This window comes from Ascoidea rubescens (assembly GCF_001661345.1).
Source record: "Ascoidea rubescens DSM 1968 unplaced genomic scaffold ASCRUscaffold_1, whole genome shotgun sequence".
Classification (NCBI taxonomy): Eukaryota; Fungi; Ascomycota; class Saccharomycetes; order Ascoideales; family Ascoideaceae; genus Ascoidea; species Ascoidea rubescens.
The window spans coordinates 246,187-273,012 of record NW_017962913.1 but is presented as its reverse complement, the minus strand read 5'-3'; the positions used below and the strand labels follow the sequence as shown (position 1 = coordinate 273,012).

Below are 26,826 nucleotides of genomic sequence, written 5' to 3'. Positions count from 1 at the left end.
AATTTTTGGTTTTTTTTAAATTTTTTTTTAAATATTTTTAAAAGATTGATATTGTTAAATATTTTTAATTATCATTGATTTCATAAACATATTGACCAAGTTTCATTTGCTCAATATGGTTATATAACTGAGTTGCAGTTTGATTTAAAGATAGCAATTCATTATTATTGAAATTGGAAAGAACATAGTCGCTTACCACATTTGGGTCTCTTGAGTCAGGTCTACCAATACCTATACTAACAGTGATGAAATTAGCACCAATATTGGAGGATTGGATTGATTTTAAGCCGTTGTGGCCTCTTGGAGAGGAACATCTTTTTCTGATTTGAATTTTTCCCAAAGGCAAAGATAATTCATCATGTATGACAACTAAGCAGATATTATAGAAATTACCAAATTGATTAGATAAATATGGAATTTGAGAGGCAAAAGACTTTGCGGATTCATTCATATAATTGGTTGATTTGTATAAGATTAGATTGTTTGTTGATGGGGAGTCAAATCTGGATACTACACCATTTGAAAAACCATTTAATTTAGAAAAATTTGGATAATTGTAGATTAACTTCAAATAGTTCAATATTATATGACCAGCGTTGTGTCTTGTTAAACCAAACTGATTTTCAGGATTACCAACAGAAGAAAGAATCAATAGAGGAGGTTTATTTGGATCAACAGAAAATAGAGAATTATTTCTCATTAGATTTGTGTTGTTATTATTTCTGTTTCTTTGGTTATTTGATTTAGATTTCTTTGAGTAATTTCTTGCTTTGGGCATATTAGATGAGAAATTCAATAATTTTGGAGTTGTTTGAGGTAATTTGGTAGAATTGGATAACAAAATCAATGAGGTGGTTGTAGGTTTTGCAGGTTTTGCAGCTAATGAGTTTAATGAATTAATTGATTTGAATAATTTAAACATTTTTAAATGGATCAAAGAAAAAGCAGGAGGATGTAAAGTAGTATTTATAATAAAGAATTGCAAAGATAGGAATAGGCTGAATAAGTATATTGACCAGAGATGTTGACAGAAAAGTGATTAAATCAATGATTTAAGATTGGGAAAGATGATTATGAAAGAAAATTTTTTGAAAATTGTTTTGATTACGGTTGTGATAAAAGCAGCAAGAGGTAAATTGAATTTTAATTTTAATAATAGAAACAAAGAATTGAAATCAATTGGGCATAAATTGAAGAGAAAGGGCTCAATTTGAACAGCTGGAACTGTGAATGTGTTGTAATTGTGAAGCAGTTGACAAGATATTACAATGTGAGTAGAATAATCGAAAAAAAGGAGGAAAAGCTTGTAGTAAAAAAGAGATTGATTTGTAATTATTTGTGGAAAGTTGGTTGATTAGGAAATAGACAGAAAAGCACCTTAATGAGCTGATGACTGGTGAATGATAAACTGGTTTTACCTGTCGAATGAGAGGAGGCAGATAAATGGCAACGAGGCAGGGACTGCCCTCTTATCTATTCCACTGCAATTAGCCGTCGTCTTTATTTCATTTTCATTTCGTCTTCAGTGTGTCTTCATTCCAACTTCTTTTCGTCTTCTTATTTCGTCCTCTCTTCATCTTCTGTTTTCACCATTTCTTTTTGTGCTTCACCATCTCGTCCCAAATACGCCTGCTTTTCTCAGGGCGCGCTCCGACCCGCTCCGACCCGTCGGAAGGATAGACAGGCTACGACAAGTTACGAGTGTACGCCAAATCACCGTAAACACTTCGGGACAACGTAAATAGCCGCAAGCTCCGCGCTTTTCCGCACGCGTTAAGCTGCACGTAAGGTGCATGGAACACGTATACTTTAGCATACCGTCTTATGTGTCTGCGACCATTTAATGCAGGTATTTATTATAAGTTTAAAGTACACGCACTAAAACATATTCTGTTTTAACAATATAAGCACCTGACATAGCACTTTGGTGAAGATGTTGGCTTTGCTTCCTCTGCTTCCTCTGCTGTTTCTGCTGTCTCTGCTTCTCCTGCTGCTTCTGAAGGTGCTTCTGAAGGTGCTATTTACTTCTGGTCCTTTGTGCTGGTTTTTTTGGTATTCTGATACTCTGCTGCTGTTTTCCACTGTCTTTTATGCTTTTTTCACCTTTCGCTGTAAATGTTCACACCTCTCCATTTCTTTCCACAGCATAAACTGATTTACTTGCACGAACCTCTCCATTCCTTCAAATAATGTCAATTTCAACCAAAAGAGTCACTAAAAGAAATGTATATATGTTACTAGTCTCAATTTTTAATCATAAAAGGAGAAGAAGACATCTTTTATTGGTAATTTTGTTTTTTTCTTTGTCTTTCATTATTTTTCTAAATCTTGAAATTTCGAATCTTATCCCAAATAATTATATTAACAACTACATCAACAATTATAACCATAATGACCATATAAATCCTGTTGATGATTTAGATGATAGCAAACCCACCCGAAGTGATCAATTCCAATTTATGATCCCAATTGATTCAAATATCAATCTTTTAAACCAACAAAATTACTTATCATTTTTAAATAACAATAACTATTATTCTAAAAACAACTGCCCAGTTTTAACTTTTTTCAATGATTTTGATCTCATAAATAATGATAATGAAAATTTTCTAAATTATAATAAATCCCTATTGAAAAAATGGTTATTATTCATGAAATCAATTGGTTTCAACCCAATTGTATTATCTTACAATGACTCGATTAATATTTTGAATAATATTCTTGATAATAATGATAATAACCACAACAATCTTAATAAAATTGATAATTTCAATAGTAACAGAAACTTGATTAAATTAATTAAAAATTTGTTATTCTCAAATTATAAATATTTCCAAAGAAATAATCAATTTTCTTCAGTTTTTTTCAACTATAATCATCTATTAAAATTGCTAGCAATTAATAATTACCTATCAAATAATTACCAAAATAACAATAACAATAAAGAAAATAATATAGACAATAATATACTATATTTAGATTATAATATTTTTTTTAATTTACATAACAAAAATGACATTAATAATGAAAATTTTAATGAAAATTCAAATTTACTCAAAAATTTACTCAATTACTGTCATACTTCTTCAAATGACTACGAGTTCAATACACTATTTCAATCAAATAAACTAAACATTTTTAATAACCATAATTTAAACGTAATCTTAGCAAATAAATTCTCAATTCAATCTTATATAAAAAATTTATCAATTCAATATACTAAATTTAAAAAAACTCTTTCTCCATATGATAATATTAAAAATATCAAAAATAATAAAGATGATAACAACAATAAAGATGTTTTTTATGATTATGATTCGTTTTGGTATAATAAAAACTCAAAAATTTTATCTTATAATGCAAATTTATTATCGGATTTATTCAATTCTTCTTTAAATATTCTCAACAACAAAAATTCCAACATAATTAATAATCACTTGAAAAATTTTATTGCTTTTTCAATTCAAAACTTAAATATAATTCATAAGGATTTCGATTTATTTTCAACTTATTCTCTTCATTTTATAACTAAAATATTTAATCTAAATCCTTCAATTTCAAATTTAAACTCTTATTATTATAACAAATTCTTAAAAATATTAGATATTCACCTCTATAATAATTTTTTTAAGAAAAAATTTATAAATGGTTTATTAATCTATGATCAGTATTCTTTATTAAACAAAAATCATAAAAATCACATTTTCATTCAAAATCTCTATAAATTTTTAAATAACCTATCAATTAATAACTGTATTATAGATTATAACAATTATTCTCAAAATCATTTTTTATTATCAAATAATCTTAACAATATCCATAATATTAATGACGATAAAAATAAAAATGAAAATAATAACTTTGATTATCAACTATATGATTATAAACAAAATTTGTTTAAGTTGAACAAAATTATTGAAGAAGTAATCTATCTAATCCAGCCTCCAACTCTATCTTACTTGAATTCTTTAAATCATTTTTATAACAAAAATGGTTTTAATGATTTAGTATATTTATCAAATTCTTTATCAAATGAAAAAAAATTTCAAATTTTTCAAAAAGTTTTTATGACTTTATCAAAAATCCAATTATCAAACAATTATCAATCATGTTTAAATTATCTCAATCTTAATTTGGATATTAAAAAAAATTTAAATCTATTTGATTACCCCAAAAAGATTGAATTTAACAATTTAATTCACATGTATTCAATTATCAATAATAATAAGATGTCTCTTGATAATGATTTTTCTTTATTAAATTTCCAAGTTCATTTAAAAAATTTTAATCAAATTAATAAAAATTTAAATAACATTCCAATAACAATAACTTCAAAATTGCCTGAATCTTTTATCCTTGAAAAGGCTGATGATATCGATGATTATTTTATTATTTATTCAATTCAACATCCCTTAACAATAATAACTTTATTAGATTGTCATAATAATAAATTACCAAGTGCTAATTTATTTAAAAACTTATTATTTTATCAAAACAATGACCCAGACAAATTAAATTATTTAAATCCTTTGTTTAATCAATTGATTGATTCAGAATTTAGTAATAAAAAGAATTCAGTAAAGAATTTTAATGATAAATATAATTATAATTTTGATTTGATGGATAGAAATTTAATTAATAACGACAATTATGATCAATTTCCATTGCACAATAATGAACTAAAAATTCATGAAAATAAACTAAAAAACTTATTGGACAAAATTATTGATGATTATTTTTTATCAAGAAATGTTTTTTATTTTAACTGGGAAATATTCGATGATTATTCTTATGAATATTTAATAAATGAATATTTTCCAACAATATTTGGTTTCAGTTTTATTAAATATTATCACAATCAAAATAATGATGAATTTTCAAATACAGCCATAATGCTTGACCCTATTCAAGATGAACAACAAGAAAATCAATTGATCAGTGACAACATAATTATTGATTTATCTATTTCATTGATGGATTTAAAACTGGAGGCGAATGTTGATGATAAATATAATTTTAAAAATCTGCAAAAGAATCTACTAGATTTTGATCATCTCACCAAAAAGATTTACTATGTTAAGAACCTAATTATTAATAATAAAAAAACTATTCATCCTGTATATCCCAAACCAAAAACTCAAGATGAAATTGAAGATTCAATGAGTATATTAAAAGATAAATTTTATGATAACTCTGGAATCCTTGAGTATATTAAGAACATAACAACTGATTCTTCTTTTGATAACCTTCATTTATTATACTCTGTGATTTTCAGCAACTCACTATCTAATTCATTTGATAAGAATTTTGTCAGTAATTTAGAAAAATTGAAAGTTGTTTTTGAGAGAGACAACGATGCCTCAAATTTTCAGCTAGCAAAAGAAATAATTAGAATGTTTGAATTACTTCACGATAAATCGATTCAAATTAGTCTATCTGATGATCGGTACTCGATAGTTGATGTTAGTGAAGTTTACAATACTCTTGATATGGAAATTTGGAAATTGGTCAAGCATTTAAACTATTGGAGTGCTACTGAGGCCCGGTTTTTCAAAGAGCTTTAAAGGAGTTCCCTTTTTCTTTTTGCTTCTACTTCTTTTCTCATTATCTTTTTTTTTATTAACTTTTAATTTTCATTCGTTTTTCATGTCCCAAATCATTTTGTCTTTTTTAAAAACATCATACCTATTAGATTTTTACACGTTCACCACTTTTATGTTTTTTTTCGTTGTTTCACTAAAACCATTTCATTTCGTTATACTGTATAAGTAACTCTGTTCTCATTTGAGAATCAAAACAATATCTCACTTTATAGCATACATTAAAAGATTTTTTACCATCTACATATACTCATAGATACGCTTGTTCTTCACAATATGTTTGCCGAAAGAAAACACAATCACAGGCTAAAATCAACGATTGACTCGACTTCCATAAGTCGCTATCTCAGAGTCAAAGCGAGTTGTTTTGAGAACGCCACTTGGAGATAGTGCTTATCGATGAGCTTTTTTTGTACAGTGTATAAATTCCCACCAACAGTCATTGCTTACTTGTGTTGGGGTTTCAGTAAATCTAGCAGTTACTATTGATTCTTGTTCGGTTGAGGAAACTACAATGCTTATTGTCAACAATATTGCTCTTTCAAATTACATTTTAATGTTTTCCAAGGGAGATGAAACCCCCTCATCTAGAATTGAAAACGTTAAAAACACATTGGTTGAATATGGTGGATGCATCACTGATGAGTTTTCTGGTGTCTTAACAGGCTTCACTTTTGCTTTCCCTGAGCCATTGATTACGACTCTTCAATATGAAATTCAAAATGCTCGATATCCAGTCATTATTGAGAAGGACAGCACAGTTCGCATAAACTAATATCATTTATTGTTTGGCTTTATGCATTTTTGATCTATCGTGTTTATATGATTAAACGATTTATAGGTTATCAATATAGCACATTCTTTTTTATTTGCATCTTTATTGTTTTATATATTATTCGTCACGCTCTAAATTAATATTTGAACCAAATTTGGCATATAACTGACTTTTCAAACTCGTTAATCGTTCATTAATTTTATCAATATTTTCTTCAAATTTAATTATTTTGTTTTCCAATATTTTGTTGTCTTTTTCTAATCTTGTTTTAGTTTCTTCCAATGACATAAATATGAATGCGTCACCAATTTTGTATTGGATTTTCTTATCTTCAGAAACATCTTTTTTTTTTTCTTTATTATCAGAATCGTCATTCAAATCATCATCATCATCATCATCATCATCATCATCAGACAATAAGTCGTCAAAGTCGTCATTTTCCAATTCCATCATATCCAATTCCGTTGAAACATCATCTAGATATTCTTTCTCTTGTCTGCAATCTTTCAAATCAATTGTCAATATGTCCTTTTTTTGGATTAATGTTGAAAACTCGTTGATCTTTTGTTGGTCCTCCCATAGAACTTCAACATTGTTTGTTTTTCCACTAGCTAGCTATTAATTGGTAAAGTTAGTTTCCAAAATCTTGCCTCAAAATAAAAAAAATCTCATCACCCATTGCAAACTTACCATCTCCATTGTAAATAAGAACAGCAAACACTGCAACCACCTTTCTCAACAACATTTCTTTTATAGCTCTTTGTTTTTTTGCTTCAAAATGCAAAATTTCGCCAAATGCAAAACCAAGCGTGTGGATAACAACCATTAAAGTGGATTATAACCAATAATATGGATCATTACCACCTGCCTGGTTCTTCATTAACGCGAATCGCTTACTTCCTAATTGAGTTACTGTTTTTATTTCTTGCTTTTGTACTTCAAGAGGGAGAATGTCTGTGAAATAGAAAATGGAGAGGAAAACTGTTCCAATCTGATTATTACACAAAAAAAGTTTGTAAAAGTATTTGTTTAAAAAGCGGAAATTTATAATGTAGAATTAAATTAACAGAAAATAAATAACGAATGTGGAATAGTCAATTTTCAATGGATGGAAATCAAAGTCTAAAAAGGGTAAAAAGTGGAAAAAGTCTAAAAAGTGGAAAAAAATCAATTAAAAGTGAAAATGACTATTTATAAGCACCAAAACAACAATAAATTATCAATTATAACAACTTAAAAAAACAAACAGTAAAACATACAAAAATCATTTAAGAATAAAATCATTTCCGGTATTAATCAGAAGGATATCACAGCAGGACTTCATATAATCATTTGCAAGATTTAAAACATCAATTAAAATAAACCTAATGACAGATTTAGATAAAAACTTCAAAACAAGATGGCACTTATCAAAAATCTGTTTTGGTTCTACGACAATCTTAACCTCCTCATTAAATGTTTTTGGGGATTTTGAATCAACAAACTCCTCATTATCAGCGCCACCCTCATTATTTTTGCTTTTGCCCTCAAGATGATCACTTGAATTTTCCTTTTCATTTTCGATTTCACTATTGCTGAATTCTGATGTTTCATCCAAATCCAATTTAACTTGTAATTTTATTGTATAGTCAGTAATTTGAGAAACGACTTTGTATAAACCAGTCAATGAATCCAAATATTTGATTTTTTCATTATTATAATGTTTGTCGAGCATGTTGTTGTCTAAGTTTTCAATCAGCATCAACTGTGAATTGCGTGAAACTGAAACATTGATTGATGAGATACTTGAATTTCTGTCGAGATCATTCACGCCCATATTTCCATTTGAAAATTGATTTGGACCAGCACCAGTCAAAGGAGAATGTCTATTTTTTATCTTCTTATGAAATATTGATATTCTTCTGTAACTATCATTACTTGCTTGTTTATTTAGCGAGTTCATAGAGTAATTGCTCGAGTTCTCACTATTGTCTGATTTATTTGAATTTATTGAATAAAGATTTCCATTCAAGTTACTAATGTTAGTACCGCTATTATTGTGATTACTATTTCCACCAAAGCTTGAATTTCTTGCTGAATTACTTATGGGAGTTGTCAATCCTAGTTGCATCATAGGACGGTATGTATCAGCATTTAATTCAGTAACACTAACTGCTGAAAATGAGTCTGAGGTTCTTTTAAGACCATTTTCATAATTACCAGAAAGTTCTGAAGCTTCTTCTTCCATATCTTTGTTGTAAACATTAAACGCTGATAATAGCTTTTGATAATAAATTAATGAGTTGTCAATTGTTTGGAATATCCCTGAAAGGTTTTTCTTGGAAATTTCCTTAATAAATGTGTTTAATAAGTTTGATAAATCATTTATAATATTGATCTTAATCTTAGCGTCTTTTATGGAAATCTTATTCAAATACCAAATATTTTTGGGAATAAATACTTTTGAGGTCAAAAATTCTCCTTCGATTTTATAGTGTTTCAATACTATTTGATCGTTTGAACTAATACTTAATTTTGAATCAGCAGAACAAACAGAAAATCCAGCACTCAATCTGCTAGAAGATAAAGAATTAGCTTTATTTGATACTTTTGGTGGTTGAGGTAAAAATAAATTTTTCTTATTTTTATTCTTCAGTTGTTTTTTTTCTTTTTTCTTCAAATCCCTTGAGGAGCCTTTTTTTTCGATTTTTAAATTAGTTGGCTTTTCAAGAATAATTACTTTGCTATTATTGGAATTAATAAACTTATAAAGAAAAAATTTTGGTTGCAATAATTTATTATTTGGCATTTCATTTTTCTGATCCGAAACATAATTTTTGTAATCGTTATGAGACAAAATATTAAAACTATTGACCTCCCTGTTCAAATCTTGAAGGTTAATTCTTTTTTTTGACAGTTCAGAAACAGATTTGGAAAAATAATTATATGGTTTATTAAATATATTCAAATCGTGTTCGTGTGGTAAAATTTTATCGGCAATGTAATTTTGAGTTATATCTTTTGTATTTGAGTTAAAATTTCCTCTGATATTATCTGAATTATGATTTTTATTTTTTGTGTGCACATTTTCAGGATTTGTATTTTGCGTAGTTAATTTGAAAGGGTTATTAAAAGTTTCGCCAGCGATATTTTTAGTTTGGTCAATTACTTGATTTAATTTGGTATTATCTTCAGTGTGTTCATAGATATTATTGTCTATAAGGCATCTTGGGCTTGGAGATGAATTATAGTTGCTAATAATTTCTGATTTTGGTGGTTGATTTAAAGAATTATGATGAGAGTTTGTCATTGCTTTTCTTATGCTGAAACTTTTTTTGAGAGCAGTTCCGGATTTTGTAATGGTATTGAGACTATTGTTATTGGAGTTAATACTATGATGAGAAGAAAAATAGTTTTTGTTAAGGTTATTATTATTAATAATATTTTTATTGTCATTGTTGTTATCGTTATTTATGATATGAGTATCTCTAGCTTTTTCGTTTTTTAGAGCTGAGATGTTGGTATTAGTATTAACGATGTGTGTTTGAGCAGTGGAAACACTGATATGGGTGTTTGTGCTAGTTATGGGTTTTAGATCATGATCGGATTCATAGGCATAGGAAGATCTATTTGCGGTATTTGTGGAAAGAGCAGTAGAAGGTCTTCTAAAATTATTATAGGTTGCGGTAGCATTGGAGTTTAGTTTTTTAGTGTTGAAAGGAGGGAAATCTGGAGCTGAATTCAAGCTACTAAAACTTTTTTTGCGTAAAGAGGAGGTGCTGTTTAGTATATTTTGTTGGAATTGCTGGAATTGTTGTTGAGTTGTTGGTTTATTATCACCAATAGTAGCATCCTTTTTGAATTTTTTCATGATGTTTAAGACGATTTCATCTGAGTTATTCGTGATTGGGGTTTGAATTTTTATGTTATTAATGTTGTTGTTGTTGTTATTGTTATTGTTTAAACAAGATGGGTTAACAATTGTTGAAGTTGTTGCTCTTCTGAATTTAGTTCTAATTGAGTCTATATTTTTATAGTTTTTGTCGGTATCAGAGATCGAGCCAGAGGAATCATCATCATCTTCGACGTTATAAACAGCAAATTTTGAGAAAGGAAGGGATTTGTTTTGAGCTGAGGATTTGAGTTTATGGATATGATTTGAGAAGTTTGGATCATGGTTAGCAAAAGTGTTGCGATTTCTTTGTTTGTTTCTGAAGTTATTTTTAGTGATTTCAGCTTTGATGTTTGTAGAGGTAGTGATGCTATTTGGATGATGATTTGAGTTAATTTTGTTAGAGCTATTGTTGTTTATATTTAGATGATGGGTGTTAATTTTAGTGATTGAGTTGTGAATTTCGTTATTGTCGTCGTCGTCGTCGTTTTCGTCATCTTCGTCATCATCGATGATGGCATTTTCATTGTAATTATTTTGAGTGTTGTGGAAACTTTTGTTTTGATCGTGAAGATAGTGATCATCTTTTTTATTGTAATTGTTGTGGATATCGATGGTATCACTGACATCGGTATGGTTGATATGATTATCATCATCGATATGGTCAATACGAGTATCATCGTCTATGTCATCTATGTCATCATCATCCAAGTCATCGTCATCATCATCATCATCATCATCATCATCATCATCATCATCATCATCATCATCATCATCCAAGTCATCGTTGCTTGTGCTGTGAGGTGATATCTTTTGGTTAACAAATGAGTCATTGAAGGAGGAGAGAGAGGAGGAGGAGGAGGAGCAAGAGGAGGAGGATGAGGAAGATAAGTATGAGTTTTTGGCAACGTAGAGTGGTTTTTTGTTTTTATTTGTTAAAAATATTTTCTTATTTTTATTTTTTATTATGAGTTTAAAATTTTTGTTGTCGTTGTTGTTGTTGTTTTTATTATTTGAGGCTGAAATTGAGTCTGAGTGAGAGATGGAGGCCAAATTTGTCAAGGAGGAAGTATTTTTCGAAGCAGATATTGAATTTGAGTTTGATAAAGAGAGATGATTTAGATTTGAGTTTGAATTTGAGTTTGAATTCGAGGTTGAATTTGAGGTTAAAATGTTGTTATTGGAAAATGAGATGGGTGAATTTTTGAAAGACATCTGAGTGTCGAAATTGTCGTTGATAATGGAGTCGTTGATGTTTGTATTTTGAGTATATATCTTTAAAGAGGAATTTTGCAATGGGTCATCAGACATGGAAATCTTTGGGTTATTAAAGGAGTTGAAATTGGAGTCGTTATTGGTATTGGTATTGGTATTGATATTTTTATTGGGAGAAGAGAGTTGGTTGGATGGAGTTGGAGGTGAGGAGGAGTTGATTGAAGAGTTGATGCTTATATTACCATTATTTGAGCAGTAGTTTTTAAGATGAGGATTTGGGTGAGAGTGAGAATGGGATTGAGAAGTTGGGGTGGGTTGAGATTGAGATTGAGATGGGTTTGAGGAATTTCTTTGCTGAAATTTTTGTTTTACGTTGATCAATCTTTTTTCATTTTCTAGACGAATTCTTTCATCTATTTCAGCTTTTTTTTCTTCTCTCTTTTTGATAGCTAGTTGTTTTCTATTTTGGTGGTCTAGTGTGGTCTGACTTATTTTATCGATAAATTTTGAAGCAAAGGATTTTTTATTTTTCAAGGACTTTTCTGAATTTGTTGAAGTTGACTGTGTGAGTGGAGAAGAAAAAAAAATAATAAAAAATAACCCAAAAAAAATCGATAATGTTAGTTGATTTTGAATTGAGACATGAAATGAAAGAAAAATATGGAGAAAAATGGATATTGGAAAAAATACATACAGAACGCTTAGCGACTTTGGACATGTTTGCAATCGAAGAAGTGAATATAAAGAGCAAATGAGATAGAAATAGAAATAGAAATAGAGATAGAGATAGAGATACAGGTAGAGTTGGAGCTGTTGTTGAATGAGTGGATAGATAATTAAATAATCGATTAAATAATGAATTGGGTAAAGAATACTAAAAATGAGGGATCATTAAAATATGAGGTGAAAAAACTGCGAGAAAGAAGGTTTGAGATAAGATTGCTTGGAGAGATATGAAGAGATATTAAGAGATATGGAAAGAAAGCACCAGGCCAAAGCAGGAAGATGGAACAGGAACAGAAGCTGCACCAGAAATAGGAGCGATAAGCAGCAGAATGAAGACAATAGAAGCTGGGACACAAACAGCAGACGGAAAGAAACAACTCCAAAAGTGCTCCAAAAAGACTGAAGCAGGAGCCGGTTTCGTGCACCGGATCACTCCCAAACAGGAGGTCTGCGCCGCCACGCTGGTTCTGGCCTTGCTGCTGTTTTTCCTGCTGTTTTCCTGCTGGCTCTCCTGTCCCTTTCCTGTTTGTCTCTCGCCAACTTGGGCTGTTTCCTTTACCTCCAACGTTTCTTGTCAGAACGCACGCGCCAGAAGCGGGTCCCATTCTGTATCCTGCATGCACCACATCCCCCGCAGGCCCTGCTACGAAACATCACCCACACCACTGCTCGTGTTTCTCAGCACAATTCCCGCTGCCTCTGAAAAAAGCTAAAACTGTGTTCTTGCGCCGGAGCTGGTCGAGGCAGCACGGCCAGCTCTCAGCCGGCGAGGAATGGTATTGATAGTCCGGTATGAATTGGTAGCTCAAACACCACTCAAGCCTCTGGCACTCAAGGCCCATCTGCTGCTGTAGGAGCACTGCTCGTCTGCTCTGAGCTGACCCACTTGCCTGTCTGAAAAACACCCGCTGTCGCTCAAACTGCTCTGGGACCTTCCGACACTTTTTGCAGAACAAAGAACCTGCTGCTGTCTCACCTGTATGCTTAGCTCCGGCCCAGTTAATCCGGTCTCCACGCTCGGGCCTCCTTCCGTTGGCCGAGCTCCAAATATACGATCTGCTTCCTTTTCCAGCTTTGGCCCCTGCAACCCCAGTGTTTTAGGCTTCTCTCTTAATGCTACAACCACTTTGTCATCACCGCCACACATCCTTTTTCTGTTGGCTGTACTGCAGTATTTGCAGCTGTTCGGTCTCCTCAGTCTCCTCGGCGTTCAATGACGCTTCAATGGCGCATGCTATAGAGCGTATGTAGCGCGTTTCAAAGAGTGAGCCGCTGTTCGCGAACAGCCCGCTTCAACGCTCACGTGCACAACCACACATCACACTCACTTACATAATCACTTTTTTATTGTCACGATTTCTCGAAGATATCCGCGAAAACTCAATCTGAATTTTGCGGCGCAAAAGCAAAAACAAAACACCCAACGCAGGCCCAAAACGGAACACCCTTGCATCCACATATACTACTTCACGTGATCAAGCGTTGTTTTTTCTCGTTCTTTTCATTATTTTTTCAGAGGAAATCCAGTAATTTCTTTCTTTACTCTGCTATTTTCCATTAATTTGCTTCAACCATTGCATTGTTATGGATCTCCAAAGGGTTTCGTTTGCCAATTCGCTTCCCGTTAATGGTTTTGCTTCCTCCTCCTATTCTTCTGCTAACCTACCACTGAACCCTACTTCAAATTCAAATTCTCAATCTGTTCAACAGCAAATCCCCACCAAATATGAGTGCAACTCAAAGGTATTGGCTACTTCAAACTTATCCTCCATTCAATTGGCCTCAAAGTTCATTGATGATTTAATTACCTACGACAACTCAACTCCAATTCTAGATGAAAAGACAAATTTAAGTAATCCAATTAACTACAACTTTAGTTTTAATTCCAACTACAACAACAACAATGTCAAAAATAATAACTCAAAAAATTTATCCTCCTATTTCAACACCAATCCCTTTACTCCCTTTGAAAAAATCTCTTCTCAATCCATACCTGACAAAGTTCAAAATTTAATTCTAAATACTGACGCTAAAAATTTCAACATGATTCTTTTGAATGAAATCAAACACGTCTGCATAATTCTCAATAACCAACTAATCCTATGGGATTTCGCAAACCCAAACCCTTACTCAAACTACTCAATTATCGACGACATCCCAGATTTAATCTTGGCAATCAAATTAACTAAACCAAAAAAGAATACCTTTGTTGATTCAATCAATCACCTACTATTAATCTCAACCCCTTATAACATCTACATCCTAGCAATCAATTACAACAATAACAACAAATCCTTCTCCACAAACAACAAAAACAACAAAATCTTCAACTCCAACTCCAACTCCAAAAATATCGATTCTAAAAACAAAAAACTAGAAATCTTCACCACTGACCTATCCATCTCAACAAAGGGCTTGTTTGTCAACAATTTTATCACCTTTGAAAAAACTCGTCAGATTTTCTTCACCGGTTATGGTGATTCTCTCAATATTTGGGAACTCTCCTATTCTGATACTGATTCCTGGTTCAACAATAAATGCAACAAAATTTGCCTAACCAGATCAAACCTATCCTACTTGGTCCCCGCAATGAACTTGTTCAATTCATCCTCTTTCAACGACTCAAATAAAGACTCAGTTAATTTAAACAATCTACATTTAAATTTCTCTTTTAAAAATTTGCACTCTGACGACTCCCCAGAACATATAATCCAACTAAAAATCGACGAATCAAGAGAAATATTATACACATTATCCTCAAAATCTTTCATAAGGGCCTATAAACTAATCTCCTCTCAATCAAAATCACAATTGAAAATCACCTCACTAACCAACCCTTATATCCTAAACCCTCTGCAAATCTTATCTGACCTAAGAACAACTGATTGTAAAGATTCAAATCTTTTATCAAACAAAAACTTGTTCCATTTTGTAAATATCGACGTCGTATCAAAATTCGAAAATGAAAACCTTTTCCTAGTTGGTATAACAAAGTCTGGCTGCAGAATCTACTTGAATGGTGCTATTTATTCCGGCTCCATAACTGCCCTAAGACTACAAAATATCAAATTTCCCCCCATCAATAAATCAATCGACCAAATTCAAAATGAATTGAACGAAAAAAACCTCTCCAATAAATTATCAACTTCAATATCCTCGATCATCTTAAATTATCAAAAAAATAGCGATATCTTATCAAACACAACCATAAACTCAAAAATTATCTCCCCTGGAATATTTGTTGCTGCCGTTGAAAATAATTCTCTCAATAAAAATAACTCATATAATAATAATAATAATAATAATAATAATAATAATAATAATAATAATAATAATAATAACAACAACAACAACAACAACAATACCTCTTCTCCAAAAAATTCTCCAAAAAACAAGTTTAAAAATCATCAATTATTTGTTTCTGTCCCCGATTATGGTGTTTTAAATTACTACCACGAATATGTTGAAAATGCAACTTTTTTAAAAAATTATGGCGAAATTTTTGATATCCAAATTTTAAATAAAACCTTTTCTGCTACAAATACCCCAATAGGTTTTTCCAATTTATTTGCTATCCAATACACCTCAGAACCCTTACATTTCGCTGTCTTGACTAATTCGGCTCTTCTGATTTTCAAATATAGAATGCCTGATACTGTCTTTGAAGGTCTTGGTCCCGATTTATTGCCCTTTATTGAAAGATATGGCCTTCAAGAAGCCTGCTCAACTGCTTTAAGAATCATTTGTAAACACAACCTCTCCGATTCTGCTAAATTAAATTATTTCACCTTCTTTGTTGGTAACCAATTTCTGAATTTATCAAATCTGTTGATTAATAAACCCATATATGAAAAAACAATATCAATTAACAACAGCTCTTTAACATTCCCTTCAACTATTGCTCTTTCATCATCCACAGGAATATCACTTAAAAACTCAAATGATTTCAATTACAGCTTTGAAAATGTCAAATTATCTGCTAGACTTTACGGTATTGCACTACTAATTACAAGAATTTTTAGAAGTATCTGGAAAAAAAAAATATTCACCATTAACAAAGATTCGGTTTTGAAGAATGGTCAGTTAAATCAAGTCTTTTTAAAAGAAAATAACCAACATTTAAGTTTAATAAATATCGACAAAAAACAAATATTATTTTTCATCAACACAATCGTTGTATTATTAAATTTCTTTCAGGAATATGGTGCCAGAATTCCTTATTTTGAAAATCCTTTAGCTTTAGTTAATGGAAATATATCTCGTGAAGAAGAAGTTGCTGCCCAGGCAGAATATACTGCACTCAACTCTTTCCATGATTTACTAAAAATAATGAAAGAAGCTTTGTTTTTTCTCTTAATATTATTCGATGAAAGTATTATCATTGATACTGCTAGAAAAGTGAATAATTTTACAGATAAAAAACAAAGCATCTTCAAGGACACCATCAAGTTCATTTCATTGAATACACAAGTTGAATTGGCTAAATTGAATTTCTATGACTTGTTCACCGCAGATTCTAAAACTAAAGAAATTATCAAAGATGTTTTCACATCAATAATTAATAAAAATATTAACAAGGGGATTTCTGTTGATTATTTAGCCGAAAGCTTACAAAAACATTGCTCATCATTTTGTTCAGCTAGTGATGTTATTATATTTAGAGCATTTGAGCATTTAAGGAAAGCAAATTCAATAGGTTTAAAAGATCAAGAAAAGACCTCATATGAATTAAACTCTGCAGTAAAGTTATTTGAAAAAGTTAGTGTAGAATTATCCCTCGAGGATCTCAAAGAAGCTGTCAATACAATGATTAACTTAAACTACTATCATCAAACCATTGACTTCATTCTTAACACAGCAAATAACTTGGATAAAAATAAATTGGCAATTAAATACATCAAAAATGGAAAACTTAAAAATGATATTGAAGGTGCTAAAGTTTATACTGAAAGAATTGAACGATACAAATTAATTTTTGGAATACTTATTAAAGTAGAAGTTAAATCAATTGAAAATTATGAACTAATTCGAAAAAATTATTCAAATATCACCTCGGATTCTTTTGATAAAGATCCTCTTATTAGTGAAGTAACAAAATTACGAGATGAAAGTTATCAAATCTGTTTCAATTACCCCGATATTTTATTTCATTACGAATTATATAACTGGATTATTGTTCAAGGTGTCAAAGAAAGATTATTGGAAATTGATACTCCATTTATATTGCAATTTTTAAAAGAAAAATCCGTCAACTCCAAAGATTTAGCATATCTTTTATCAAGATACTACTCAAAAAGATCAAAATATTTCGAGTCTGCTGAAACATTGTATAAGCTTGCGTTATCAGACTTTGACTTGTCTTTAGAGAAAAGAATCGAGTATTTAGCAAAAGCTATAGGGTTTTGTAATTGCATTGAACAAATTAACTTGAAACAAAAATCTGTCTCATTATTGAATAACATTCAAAATAATTTAGATGTTTCTGGTATTCAATTAGAATTGATTGAAAAAATTAAGAATGATATAAATTTAAATCATGAAACTAAAGTTGAAAATATTGAGTTACTAAACAAAAAAATCTTGAATATTAGTATGTTGTACAATGAGTTCTGTGATCCATTAGGCTATGAAAGTTTATGTTTGTTGATATTCAAAGAATCTAACTTTAGAGACATTGAAGCTATTTCAGCAAAGTGGGATTCATTGTTTTCTAAAGTGAAAAATAATTATAATGAAACTCAAAGCGCTGGTAGTAGTGATCCATTGTATATTGACCTATCAAATTCCATAATTCAAATCGGCAAAAGCGTTAGCAAGTCTGAATATGTTTTCCCCATTAACATTTTGTTTAATAAGATTATTAGGTTTTTCAATGAAACTACTGGGTTTTCAAATGTTCCTTTAGGAACAATTGCTAATATTTTCACACAGTCCGGGGTTTCACCAGAAAAGTTGTATTTTGTTCTTAAAGAAATGCTTGAGTTTAGTGGGGAAAGAACAGGTAGCTTTAAGGAAATAGTTTCTAAGGAGTTGAATTATTTGGTTGCTGCAAACCAGATATTGGAAAGTATGACTTACTGATGAAGTTTCAGCTTTTGTGATAATTTTTTAACTATATATTTTTCTAATCTAATATTTAAGTTTCGGCATGTAATTTATTTTGGTTGCTGTTTGAACAGTAATTTCAGCAGGCAGTCGAAACAAGATATTTTGTTTAGTTTTCAATAAAATTGATAATATAGAGATCGAATTGATTCTTTTATATTTTATTGTTTTAAATGAGTTTTGTGATTAAAACCAATATACAGTACACACAATAAAAACATGCAAATTTTGAGCAAAACTATATACAAATTAACTGGTGAATGGACCAGGTTGTTAAATGGCATTTAACTCATCTACTGTGTTCTTTATCCTTTTAATAGCTTCTTCAGAGCCAATGACATCAATAATACTAGCAAGTTCAATTCCAGAATCCAAACCAGTTAGTGCGTACCTGATGCTTTTTGCAATATCCTTTTTTTTGATGCTTGGACTATGGTTTTGTTCAAATTTTACTAGCTCGTTAACTAATGTTGAAAATCCTTCCTTGGTTAGTAATTCTCGATTTTCAAGAATTTTTTCAAAGATTCTTTTGTAAGATTGAACATGAGATTTATCTTTTAAACTTCTAGTAGGCTCTTTAAATAAAAAGGAAAACAACTCAGGAGTTCTCATAAGATCAGCAGGATCATGAATTTTAAGACATGCCACTCTAAACAACTTGAGAAAATGTTCTTTTGAGGTGTCAGGATAAACATTCAAAATTTTTGAGTAGTACATGTTGAAAACTTCTTGAAATAGAGGATCATTGGGATCTTTAGAAATTCTTTCACGTAAATAAAAAATGTTTAAGAAATCAAGCTTAGTTGGTTCGATTTTAATATTGCATCTTGATAATTTGTTTAATTTGAATTTTTCTTGCAAATAGTCTAAAGGCAATATATCTTTGGCTTTATGAATATTATTTTCAACAGTGGAAACACCACTACCGAGCAAAGCAATAAAATTAACTATGGCTTCTGGTAAATAGCCAGTATTTTTGAGCGAAAGAATATCACTATCTTTGTGTCTCTTTGATAGTTTACGATTGGAAAGAGTTGTTAACAAGGGAACATGAACAAACTTGGGAGGATTCCAACCAAATGCTTTATAAAGTGCAATATGTTTAGGGGTTGAGGGCAACCACTCTTCACCTCGAATAACATGTGTGATTTTCATTAAATGGTCATCAATAACACAAGCAAAATGGTAGGTTGGTAGTCCATCTGATTTGATCAAGATTGGATCGTCATATCTTCTATCATCATAATTAACTTGAGGCTGTAGGTTGACCTTTCCATGCAATACATCATCAAGAACTGGATAGATTTCGGGAGATTTGAACCTAATGGTGTAGGACTCATTATTTTGAGCTCTTTTGTTGGATTCCTCAATTGAAATGTCAGCACAATGTCTATCATAAGAGACATTTGTAGGTGGTTGGAGGAGTTTTGCAGACTCAGTAAGTCCATTCAACCTTTCTTTTGAGCAAAAACATCTGTAAACCTTTTTATTCTCTAATAGCTGATTAATATATTTTTCGTAGATTTGGGTTCTTTCAGATTGTTTATAGGGACCATAATTGCCTCCCTGTGTGGGTCCCTCATCAAAATCCAAACCACACCAACGCAATGTTTTAATTATATTTTGCTCAGCATCTGGTATCAATCTTGATTGATCAGTGTCTTCTATCCTCAAAATGAACGTTCCCTTTGTAGCCTTTGCTAATAAATAGTTGAATAGGGCTGTTCTTAATGATCCAAAATGCAAATAACCAGTTGGACTGGGAGCAAATCTTGTTCGAACAGGTTCAAGTGGATTCGAAAACTTTTCTTTTTTGATCAGATCAGAGAGCGATTCACGACTCTGAAGCTTGAAAAGTGAGGAATATGTTCTTGGGGCAAGGCAGTTAAAGCAGTTAGAGCTGTTGAAACAACTGCGCTTCACTGATAGAGCAGCAATTTTATTAGCAGAATTGGTTAGCAGTGTCACATTAAACATCTTAATTGTTGTGAAGTTATTGAGAAAAAACAGAAGTTTGAGAAAAAACAAAATCTGTGGAAGTCAATCTAGGTTACTGCCTGTGCATGTATTACAAATAGTGCTCAGTTCTCAGCATTAGCTATTGGTTCACCTTCGTTGTGATTTACAGAATCTCCTAAGTATCTAGTTTAGCAAACAAGTTGCAAGTTTTATTGATGCTACGCTGTGATTAAAGAATTGTTTCTGAAATGTAAATTCAATATATTTCTGCTACAAAATTTTATCTGAGACAACTATGGTGGTTGAGAAAAGAAAAAAATATATCTACTAATTGGGGAGTACATCAGTTAAGACCAAATTAATTATTTCGTCATCCAGAAACTGTTCATTATTTGAAAGTGTTAGCATGATTTCGATTACTCTAGGAAAAAAGTCCAGTTTTTTAAAATTTGATGGTTTGTCTTTTTGAAAAGCATGGAAGGCCTTTTTGATAAAGAGCTTGTTATTATTGATTTTGCCAGTTTGTTTCCTTTGACTTTTGATTAATTTATATCTGAATCGATAATTCAATTTGGGTTGTTTTGTAATTTTTTTGTTATTTTTATTTTTATTTTTATTTTTAGTTTGAATATTTCTTCTTTTAGTGGAATTTTCGGTTTTTTCTTGTAATGCTTCTTTAGTTAAGTCTTGGGAATCGTTTTGAGTAAAACCATCAATATAATCAGCAGAGTTAAAAGGAGTGTTATTGCATGTAACATGCAATTCTTTGTGTGAATTATTATTATGATTTTGATGATTTTTGAAATAGTTTTCTTTAATTTTAAAGCAAATCCTTTGAATTCTATTAAAGACCCTTTTAGAAATTATGTTTGTATTGATATTAAAAATATTTTTATCTTGGAGGATATTTTGAGAATTTAGATTTAGTTTTTGCCTTAAACATAGGCTGTTGATAATCTCATCAGGAATATCAAAATTCTGAGAATTGTTTAATTTTTGTCTTTTTTTTCGTAAGATAGAGATAATGTTAATGATTTTAGTTATATTTTGTTTAATTTTATAATTTGTGATTTCATGTGTATCTCTAAACTGAAATGCATTTTGTTTGATAATATTGGAGACTTTTAATAAATTAATGATTTTCAAAAATTGACGATATTGAACCATTAATAATTGGTTCTTGTGTTTTTCGTTTTCATTGCAAGAAATAAAAGTATTGTTGGAACCTTGATCAATCATTGGAATAATAGTTTATTTTATTTTATTTTAATTACAAGCTGTTGGGTCTTTGTTATATTGATTTAGCTTGAGATTGAAAATAATTTGAGGAGAATTGTCCAATATTTATATTATCTTTGGCCATTTGCTTTAGTTAAAGAAATGTGCTTTTCAGTTGCAAAACTGATTAGAATTAATCGAATTCTTGTTTTTAGGATAGATTTGAAATCATGATAGCAGTTTTTCTGGAGATATAGATTGAAACAATAAAATTTGAAAACAAGAGAATGGAGCATTCTAGTTTCCTAATCCAGTACAAAAGAAGAGGACTGATTTGAATTATGGCAGGTAGGGATTGGTGATGTGAGAGCTCTTGTTATTGGTAATCGAAAGCTATTTTTACCTGCTAACGGACTAAAAGATGAGCCAAATTGTGTGCATTTATCAACCTCTATTGTTCTGTTGCAGTACGCATAGATATGCAGAGAAAGGCGGTGGGCGATGGAAGCTCAAAAGTGTTCTGTGGACAGCTGTCCGGTTTTTGTCACCAAATCCAGTAGAATCAACTTTGGCGGGATCCTGATTTTCGAACAGATTACAGATGGAATGCCATCGAAGAAACACACCCCCCGAAAGACGACGCAAAACAAGCAAGGAAGGATGCATGCTGAGAATTAGCGACACCTGGTCAAAAACCAAACAGAGAGTGGTCTCCAGCAACTATTGCTGTTGCAACGTCCTTCAAGTAAACCAATGAGCAAAAACCAAATCACTCTGTTCCAAAGTTTCAAACAATAAATCCACATCGGTCATAGGTCTTGCGACTGCGACTGCGACTGCTAATTTGCGAAAAAAACGCTCCCTTTTTGTTGCTTCATGTTTCCTTTCAAACATCAACAAGAAGACATCTCAGACATGTCTTGCCGCTGATTGGTTTGTTATCCAATGAGCTTTCCGGAACAAATTAGAGAAGCAGCAAAATAAGCAGACCCCAAATCGTACATCGAGTGCCGGACTCCGTAACAACCACGGCATCTCAGCGGCGTTTGGTCTACTGTAACCCCACTGTTGACATCTGTATTCTGATCTATGTTAAAACAGCCTTTGAGTGGTGTGCCACGCAAAACGGCTGTATTTAGTGCCAGGTGAATACCGGCTCTCAAAAACAGTCTCTCGGCAACTGACACATTTCCCAAAACAGAACGTGCGTGCGAGCTCTCGGTTAATGAACAGAGCAGCAGCCAATCAAAGCGTGCAGCACATGCAAACAGAATCACGTGTGTATGTGACTAAACGGTCACTGTGTAAACAATAAATCTGGCGATGGAGTCGAGGATTGGGAAAGACATGTGAGTGCTGGAAAGCAATCTCTGGGGACAAGCCCAGTCACTTTTTGGGTGGGAGCTGATAAAGACGACAAAGATGGAAGCATTGGTTCTGCAAATTAGGAAATGATAAAGCACTTGTCCTATTGTTCTTATCCACACTGCTTGGTTATTGCTGCGATAACTGTGATAATAATTGTGATTAGATAACCACAAGCCAAATAAAGTTGTTTGGCTGTTTTTCTTTTGTGTTATATAACACAGTATCATGTTCATCCTATTTTCTTAATGAATTAAGTTGTTTGGTGGTTTCTTTTGCTGAATTATAATAACAACACATAACGAGAAAAAAAAGAAAACTTGACAAAGCTATTAGTAAGATTTCTATTGAAGAGGTCCATTTTCGTTTATTTTTTTCTTTTTTATTGTCGTTTCCGATTTAAAATTACGTTAGATTCAAATCATAAAATTGATTAAAATTCGATTAAAAATAAAAAAGACAAAAAAATCAAGAGAAAAAAAAACAAAGCAAATTTGTTTTTTTGCTTTGAGACAAACCAGCTGGAATATCTTATAAAAAGACATTTTTCCTATTCCATTCGTTAAGTTCAATTTGTTTAACTTTTATTATCAGCTCATCATCATTGATATTCAGATAATGAATATTACTTCACTCTGTCACTACACTTGTTATTTATCAATAAGTAGCTGATTCATCCCCTTCCACTGAGAAAAATAGTTTGTTTTATTTGATAATTTAATCTATATATATTCTCTTTTGCTAACGATTTAAGTAATTTATTTTATTTACTATATATTAAATACAAACAATTAAAAACAAATTCAACCGAATCCACCCAAATTCAGTTAAAAGAAACCCTAAAACTTGCATTTTTTTTGAGACTTTAATCAAGGACAATCAGTTAATATGAATCACTCAAATAATATTACCAATAAAGATAATCAATTTGACTATGATAAAGATGAGTATTGGTCTGTATGTCCATACCAAAGATATTTCGCTAGATATAACAATGAACAAGTTCCATTAGACTGGCAAGACAAAATCGAATTTAAAAACAGCTTCCAACTTATAAACGATAATCAAAATACAACCACTAATAATAGCAATAACAATAACAATAACAACAACAACAACAACAACAACAACAACAACAACAACAATAATAATAATAATAATAATAATCATATCTATCTTAATTCAAATAAAAACATCTTTCAAGATTCTCAAGACTCTCTTGTTCTTACATTAAACTCAGACCAGACTGTGAATTCCATGGTTTCTCCCATAACACCAACAGCCATTCCTACCCCAGATTATAACAATAATTTTAAAATTAGTCCCTATTTGAATTCAAATATCAAAACAAATGATGAAAATAACCTATTTTTCAATCGAAAACATCACCAAAAGGATCATCTAAACAAAATACTCCCTTTTTCAAACAGTATAATGATGATCAAAACAAACAATAAAGCAAAATCCACCTTAAAAATTGACGTAACAAGCACATCAAACTAGACTTATTTCACCAGAATTACTCTCAATCATGTCTTCATCTTTGCATACACCAACTACACTATAGTATTCCAGTATTTGCATTTTTCACACACACCATGGATACTTGTATTATCACAGAGGTCTGTCTTTATGGACTATCGATCACAGAGTATCGTCTTCATTTCGTTTTGTTCTATGCATTCTATTTACACTGCACTTAATTTGCAGTTTACATTTTTATACTTTGTCTTTATACTTCATCTTTATGCTTTATCTTTATATATCTCATTTTTATGTTTCCAACATATTTCTTCTGCTGGTTTTCTCCGCGAAACGAAAACTCACCGCGTTTTCTTCAACTGCCCAAAAATGACTCACAGCGCGCCCAAAAATAAATGTTGACGTTTTAACTTTTCACTTTAGAAATTTTTTGATGTTTTTTTTATCTCTTATTGATTTTCTTATATCAGCCCTTTTCTTCCTTCCTCATTTAAATCCACATTTCTTCTCCATAGACTCTTTGAGAATTCGTAAGTAATCCCACCATCCCTTCCTTTCTTTCCAGACCCAAGAATCGCAAATTATTCTTCAAAACAGCATTCTTTGGTTCTTAGAAAATGGCTCATTTCATTACCCAATTTCAAAACTAACAGCTGTATCAATTGGATCGCAAAAACAAAATAAAAATAGCCTTCTTATCTTTCTCATCGCATATATATATACACACACTTTTTTTGCTTAGAATACAATACACTTTGGCATTGCTGTAGTTCATTTTCACCTCATTTCGTTTTAATTGACCTTCATTTATTTCAATTCAATTCATTTCAATTTTTTCTCAATTTTCCTATTCTTAAAATGTTAGATATTCAGCAATTTATTGTAGAAAAAGGTGGTAACCCAGATCTAATTAAAAAATCCCAAAAGGCTCGTGGTGACTCTGTTGAAATCGTTGATGAAATCATTGCTGAATATAAACAATGGGTTAAAGTCAGATTCGATTTAGATGCTTTAAATAAAAAGCAAAACAAAATTCAAAAGGAAATCGGTTTAAAATATAAAGCCAAAGAAGACCCACAAGAACTTCTTAAGGAGAAAAACTTAATTGTTCAAGAAAAATCAAAATTATCTGAATTGGAAAAATCAATTGACACTCAATTACGTTGGAAAGTTAACCAAGTCGGCAATATTGTTCATGAATCTGTTGTTATTGATATGAATGAGGACAACAACGAGTTAGTTAGAACTTGGAAACCTGAAGCTGCTGGGGAAATTGGTGAAATTGCCACTGCCACAGGTGCTCCAGCCAAATTATCTCACCATGAAATCCTAACTCGTTTAGATGGTTACGACCCAGAAAGAGGTGTTCGTATTGTTGGTCATCGTGGTTACTTTTTAAGAAACTATGGTGTTTTCTTAAACCAAGCATTGATCAACTACGGTTTAAATTTCTTATCACTCAATGGTTATACCCCATTGCAAGCTCCTGTCATGATGAACAAAGATGTTATGGCCAAGACTGCTCAATTATCTCAATTTGATGAAGAATTGTATAAAGTTATTGATGGTGAAGACGAAAAATACTTGATCGCTACATCCGAACAACCAATTTCTGCTTACCATGCAAATGAATGGTTTGAATCACCAGCAGACCAATTGCCAATTAGATACGCTGGTTATTCATCCTGCTTTAGAAGAGAAGCTGGTTCCCATGGTAAAGATGCTTGGGGTATTTTCAGAGTCCATGCTTTTGAAAAAATTGAACAATTTTGTCTTACTGAACCTGATAAATCCTGGGCTGAATTTGATAGAATGATTGGGCTCTCTGAAAAATTCTATCAAAGCTTAGATTTACCTTACAGAGTCGTTGGTATTGTCTCTGGTGAATTAAATAATGCTGCTGCTAAAAAATACGACCTCGAAGCCTGGTTCCCATTCCAAAAAGAATACAAAGAATTGGTTTCTTGTTCCAACTGTACCGATTACCAATCAAGAAATCTTGAAATAAGATGTGGTATTAAAAAGGGTCCAATAGCCAAAAAAGAATATGTTCACTGTCTCAACTCAACTCTATGTGCCACCGAAAGAGCTTTGTGTTGTATCCTAGAAAATTACCAAACCGAAGATGGTTTAAAGGTTCCTGAAGTCTTAAGAAAGTATATTCCAGGTGAACCTGAATTCTTGCCTTTTGTCAAAGAGTTGCCAAAAAATTCCACCAGCCAAAAAAAGGCTGCCAAAGCTAAGGCGAAGAAATAGTTTGACTGATTCAGCTTTCCAACCAATTCTTATAAGCTCACTACTGTGAGGTATTTTTCTATATAAATTAATAGCTTTTCTATAGCTCCCAATTAATATACTATAATTAATGCTACGTTAAAACCACCAAATATAAGTAAAACTCAAAAGTTCAGTCTAAAAAGTCACGTTCAAACAACCATTGATATTTATGTTATCAATGCAAAGAAACTTGATTCCTTTATCAATCTCTTCCACATTTTTCCTATTCTTCT

At 31.3% G+C, this 26,826-nt stretch overlaps 10 protein-coding genes across 10 annotated transcripts; 5 read left to right on the top strand and 5 right to left on the bottom strand.

Moving 5' to 3' along the window:
* Nucleotides 1-64: 64 nt before the first annotated feature.
* On the bottom strand, nt 65-922 carry PTH1 (aminoacyl-tRNA hydrolase; the record flags this gene model as incomplete). Its single annotated transcript, XM_020194254.1, has 1 exon — nt 65-922. One exon carries the CDS (start codon nt 920-922, stop codon nt 65-67), a length of 858 nt encoding a protein of 285 aa, XP_020049647.1.
* A 3,223-nt stretch (nt 923-4,145) lies between these two features.
* ASCRUDRAFT_83308 (uncharacterized protein) lies at nt 4,146-5,564 on the top strand (the record flags this gene model as incomplete). Its single annotated transcript, XM_020194837.1, has 1 exon — nt 4,146-5,564. Exon 1 carries the CDS (start codon nt 4,203-4,205, stop codon nt 5,562-5,564), a length of 1,362 nt encoding a protein of 453 aa, XP_020049646.1. The 5' UTR covers nt 4,146-4,202.
* Nucleotides 5,565-6,492: 928 nt separating this feature from the next.
* On the bottom strand, nt 6,493-7,074 carry ASCRUDRAFT_67452 (tubulin-binding prefolding complex subunit GIM3; the record flags this gene model as incomplete). Its single annotated transcript, XM_020191391.1, has 2 exons — nt 6,493-6,990; nt 7,066-7,074. The coding sequence occupies 2 exons, from the start codon at nt 7,072-7,074 to the stop codon at nt 6,493-6,495; spliced, it is 507 nt and encodes a 168-aa protein (XP_020049645.1).
* A 565-nt stretch (nt 7,075-7,639) lies between these two features.
* ASCRUDRAFT_67451 (uncharacterized protein) lies at nt 7,640-12,179 on the bottom strand (the record flags this gene model as incomplete). Its single annotated transcript, XM_020191390.1, has 2 exons — nt 7,640-12,022; nt 12,156-12,179. The coding sequence occupies 2 exons, from the start codon at nt 12,177-12,179 to the stop codon at nt 7,640-7,642; spliced, it is 4,407 nt and encodes a 1,468-aa protein (XP_020049644.1).
* A 1,778-nt stretch (nt 12,180-13,957) lies between these two features.
* On the top strand, nt 13,958-18,232 carry NUP170 (Nup170p; the record flags this gene model as incomplete). The annotated part of the gene is made up of 1 exon (XM_020189417.1): nt 13,958-18,232. A coding segment is annotated over one exon (4,275 nt), but the record flags the coding sequence as incomplete, so codon positions are not given.
* Nucleotides 18,233-19,057: 825 nt separating this feature from the next.
* On the bottom strand, nt 19,058-20,104 carry MSE1 (glutamate--tRNA ligase MSE1; the record flags this gene model as incomplete). The annotated part of the gene is made up of 1 exon (XM_020189855.1): nt 19,058-20,104. A coding segment is annotated over one exon (1,047 nt), but the record flags the coding sequence as incomplete, so codon positions are not given.
* A 319-nt stretch (nt 20,105-20,423) lies between these two features.
* ASCRUDRAFT_94563 (uncharacterized protein) lies at nt 20,424-21,585 on the bottom strand. Its single transcript, XM_020195155.1, has one exon. The coding sequence runs from the start codon at nt 21,488-21,490 to the stop codon at nt 20,579-20,581; it is 912 nt and encodes a 303-aa protein (XP_020049641.1). The 5' UTR covers nt 21,491-21,585; the 3' UTR covers nt 20,424-20,578.
* Nucleotides 21,586-22,006: 421 nt separating this feature from the next.
* On the top strand, nt 22,007-22,272 carry ASCRUDRAFT_94559 (uncharacterized protein). Its single transcript, XM_020195154.1, has one exon. The coding sequence runs from the start codon at nt 22,071-22,073 to the stop codon at nt 22,224-22,226; it is 156 nt and encodes a 51-aa protein (XP_020049640.1). The 5' UTR covers nt 22,007-22,070; the 3' UTR covers nt 22,227-22,272.
* A 1,450-nt stretch (nt 22,273-23,722) lies between these two features.
* On the top strand, nt 23,723-24,337 carry ASCRUDRAFT_78469 (uncharacterized protein; the record flags this gene model as incomplete). The annotated part of the gene is made up of 1 exon (XM_020194253.1): nt 23,723-24,337. One exon carries the CDS (start codon nt 23,723-23,725, stop codon nt 24,335-24,337), a length of 615 nt encoding a protein of 204 aa, XP_020049639.1.
* A 456-nt stretch (nt 24,338-24,793) lies between these two features.
* Nucleotides 24,794-26,699, top strand: SES1 (serine--tRNA ligase SES1). Its single transcript, XM_020192191.1, has 2 exons — nt 24,794-24,846; nt 25,007-26,699. The coding sequence occupies exon 2, from the start codon at nt 25,175-25,177 to the stop codon at nt 26,570-26,572; it is 1,398 nt and encodes a 465-aa protein (XP_020049638.1). The 5' UTR covers nt 24,794-24,846; nt 25,007-25,174; the 3' UTR covers nt 26,573-26,699.
* Nucleotides 26,700-26,826: the final 127 nt, after the last annotated feature.

What these genes read in the sequence shown, in the direction of transcription:
- ASCRUDRAFT_94563 (XM_020195155.1), bottom strand. Translation starts at nt 21,490, where the DNA reads ATGATTGATCAAGGTTCCAACAATACTTTTATTTCTTGCAATGAAAAC.
- ASCRUDRAFT_94559 (XM_020195154.1), top strand. Translation starts at nt 22,071, where the DNA reads ATGGAATGCCATCGAAGAAACACACCCCCCGAAAGACGACGCAAAACA.
- SES1 (XM_020192191.1), top strand. Translation starts at nt 25,175, where the DNA reads ATGTTAGATATTCAGCAATTTATTGTAGAAAAAGGTGGTAACCCAGAT.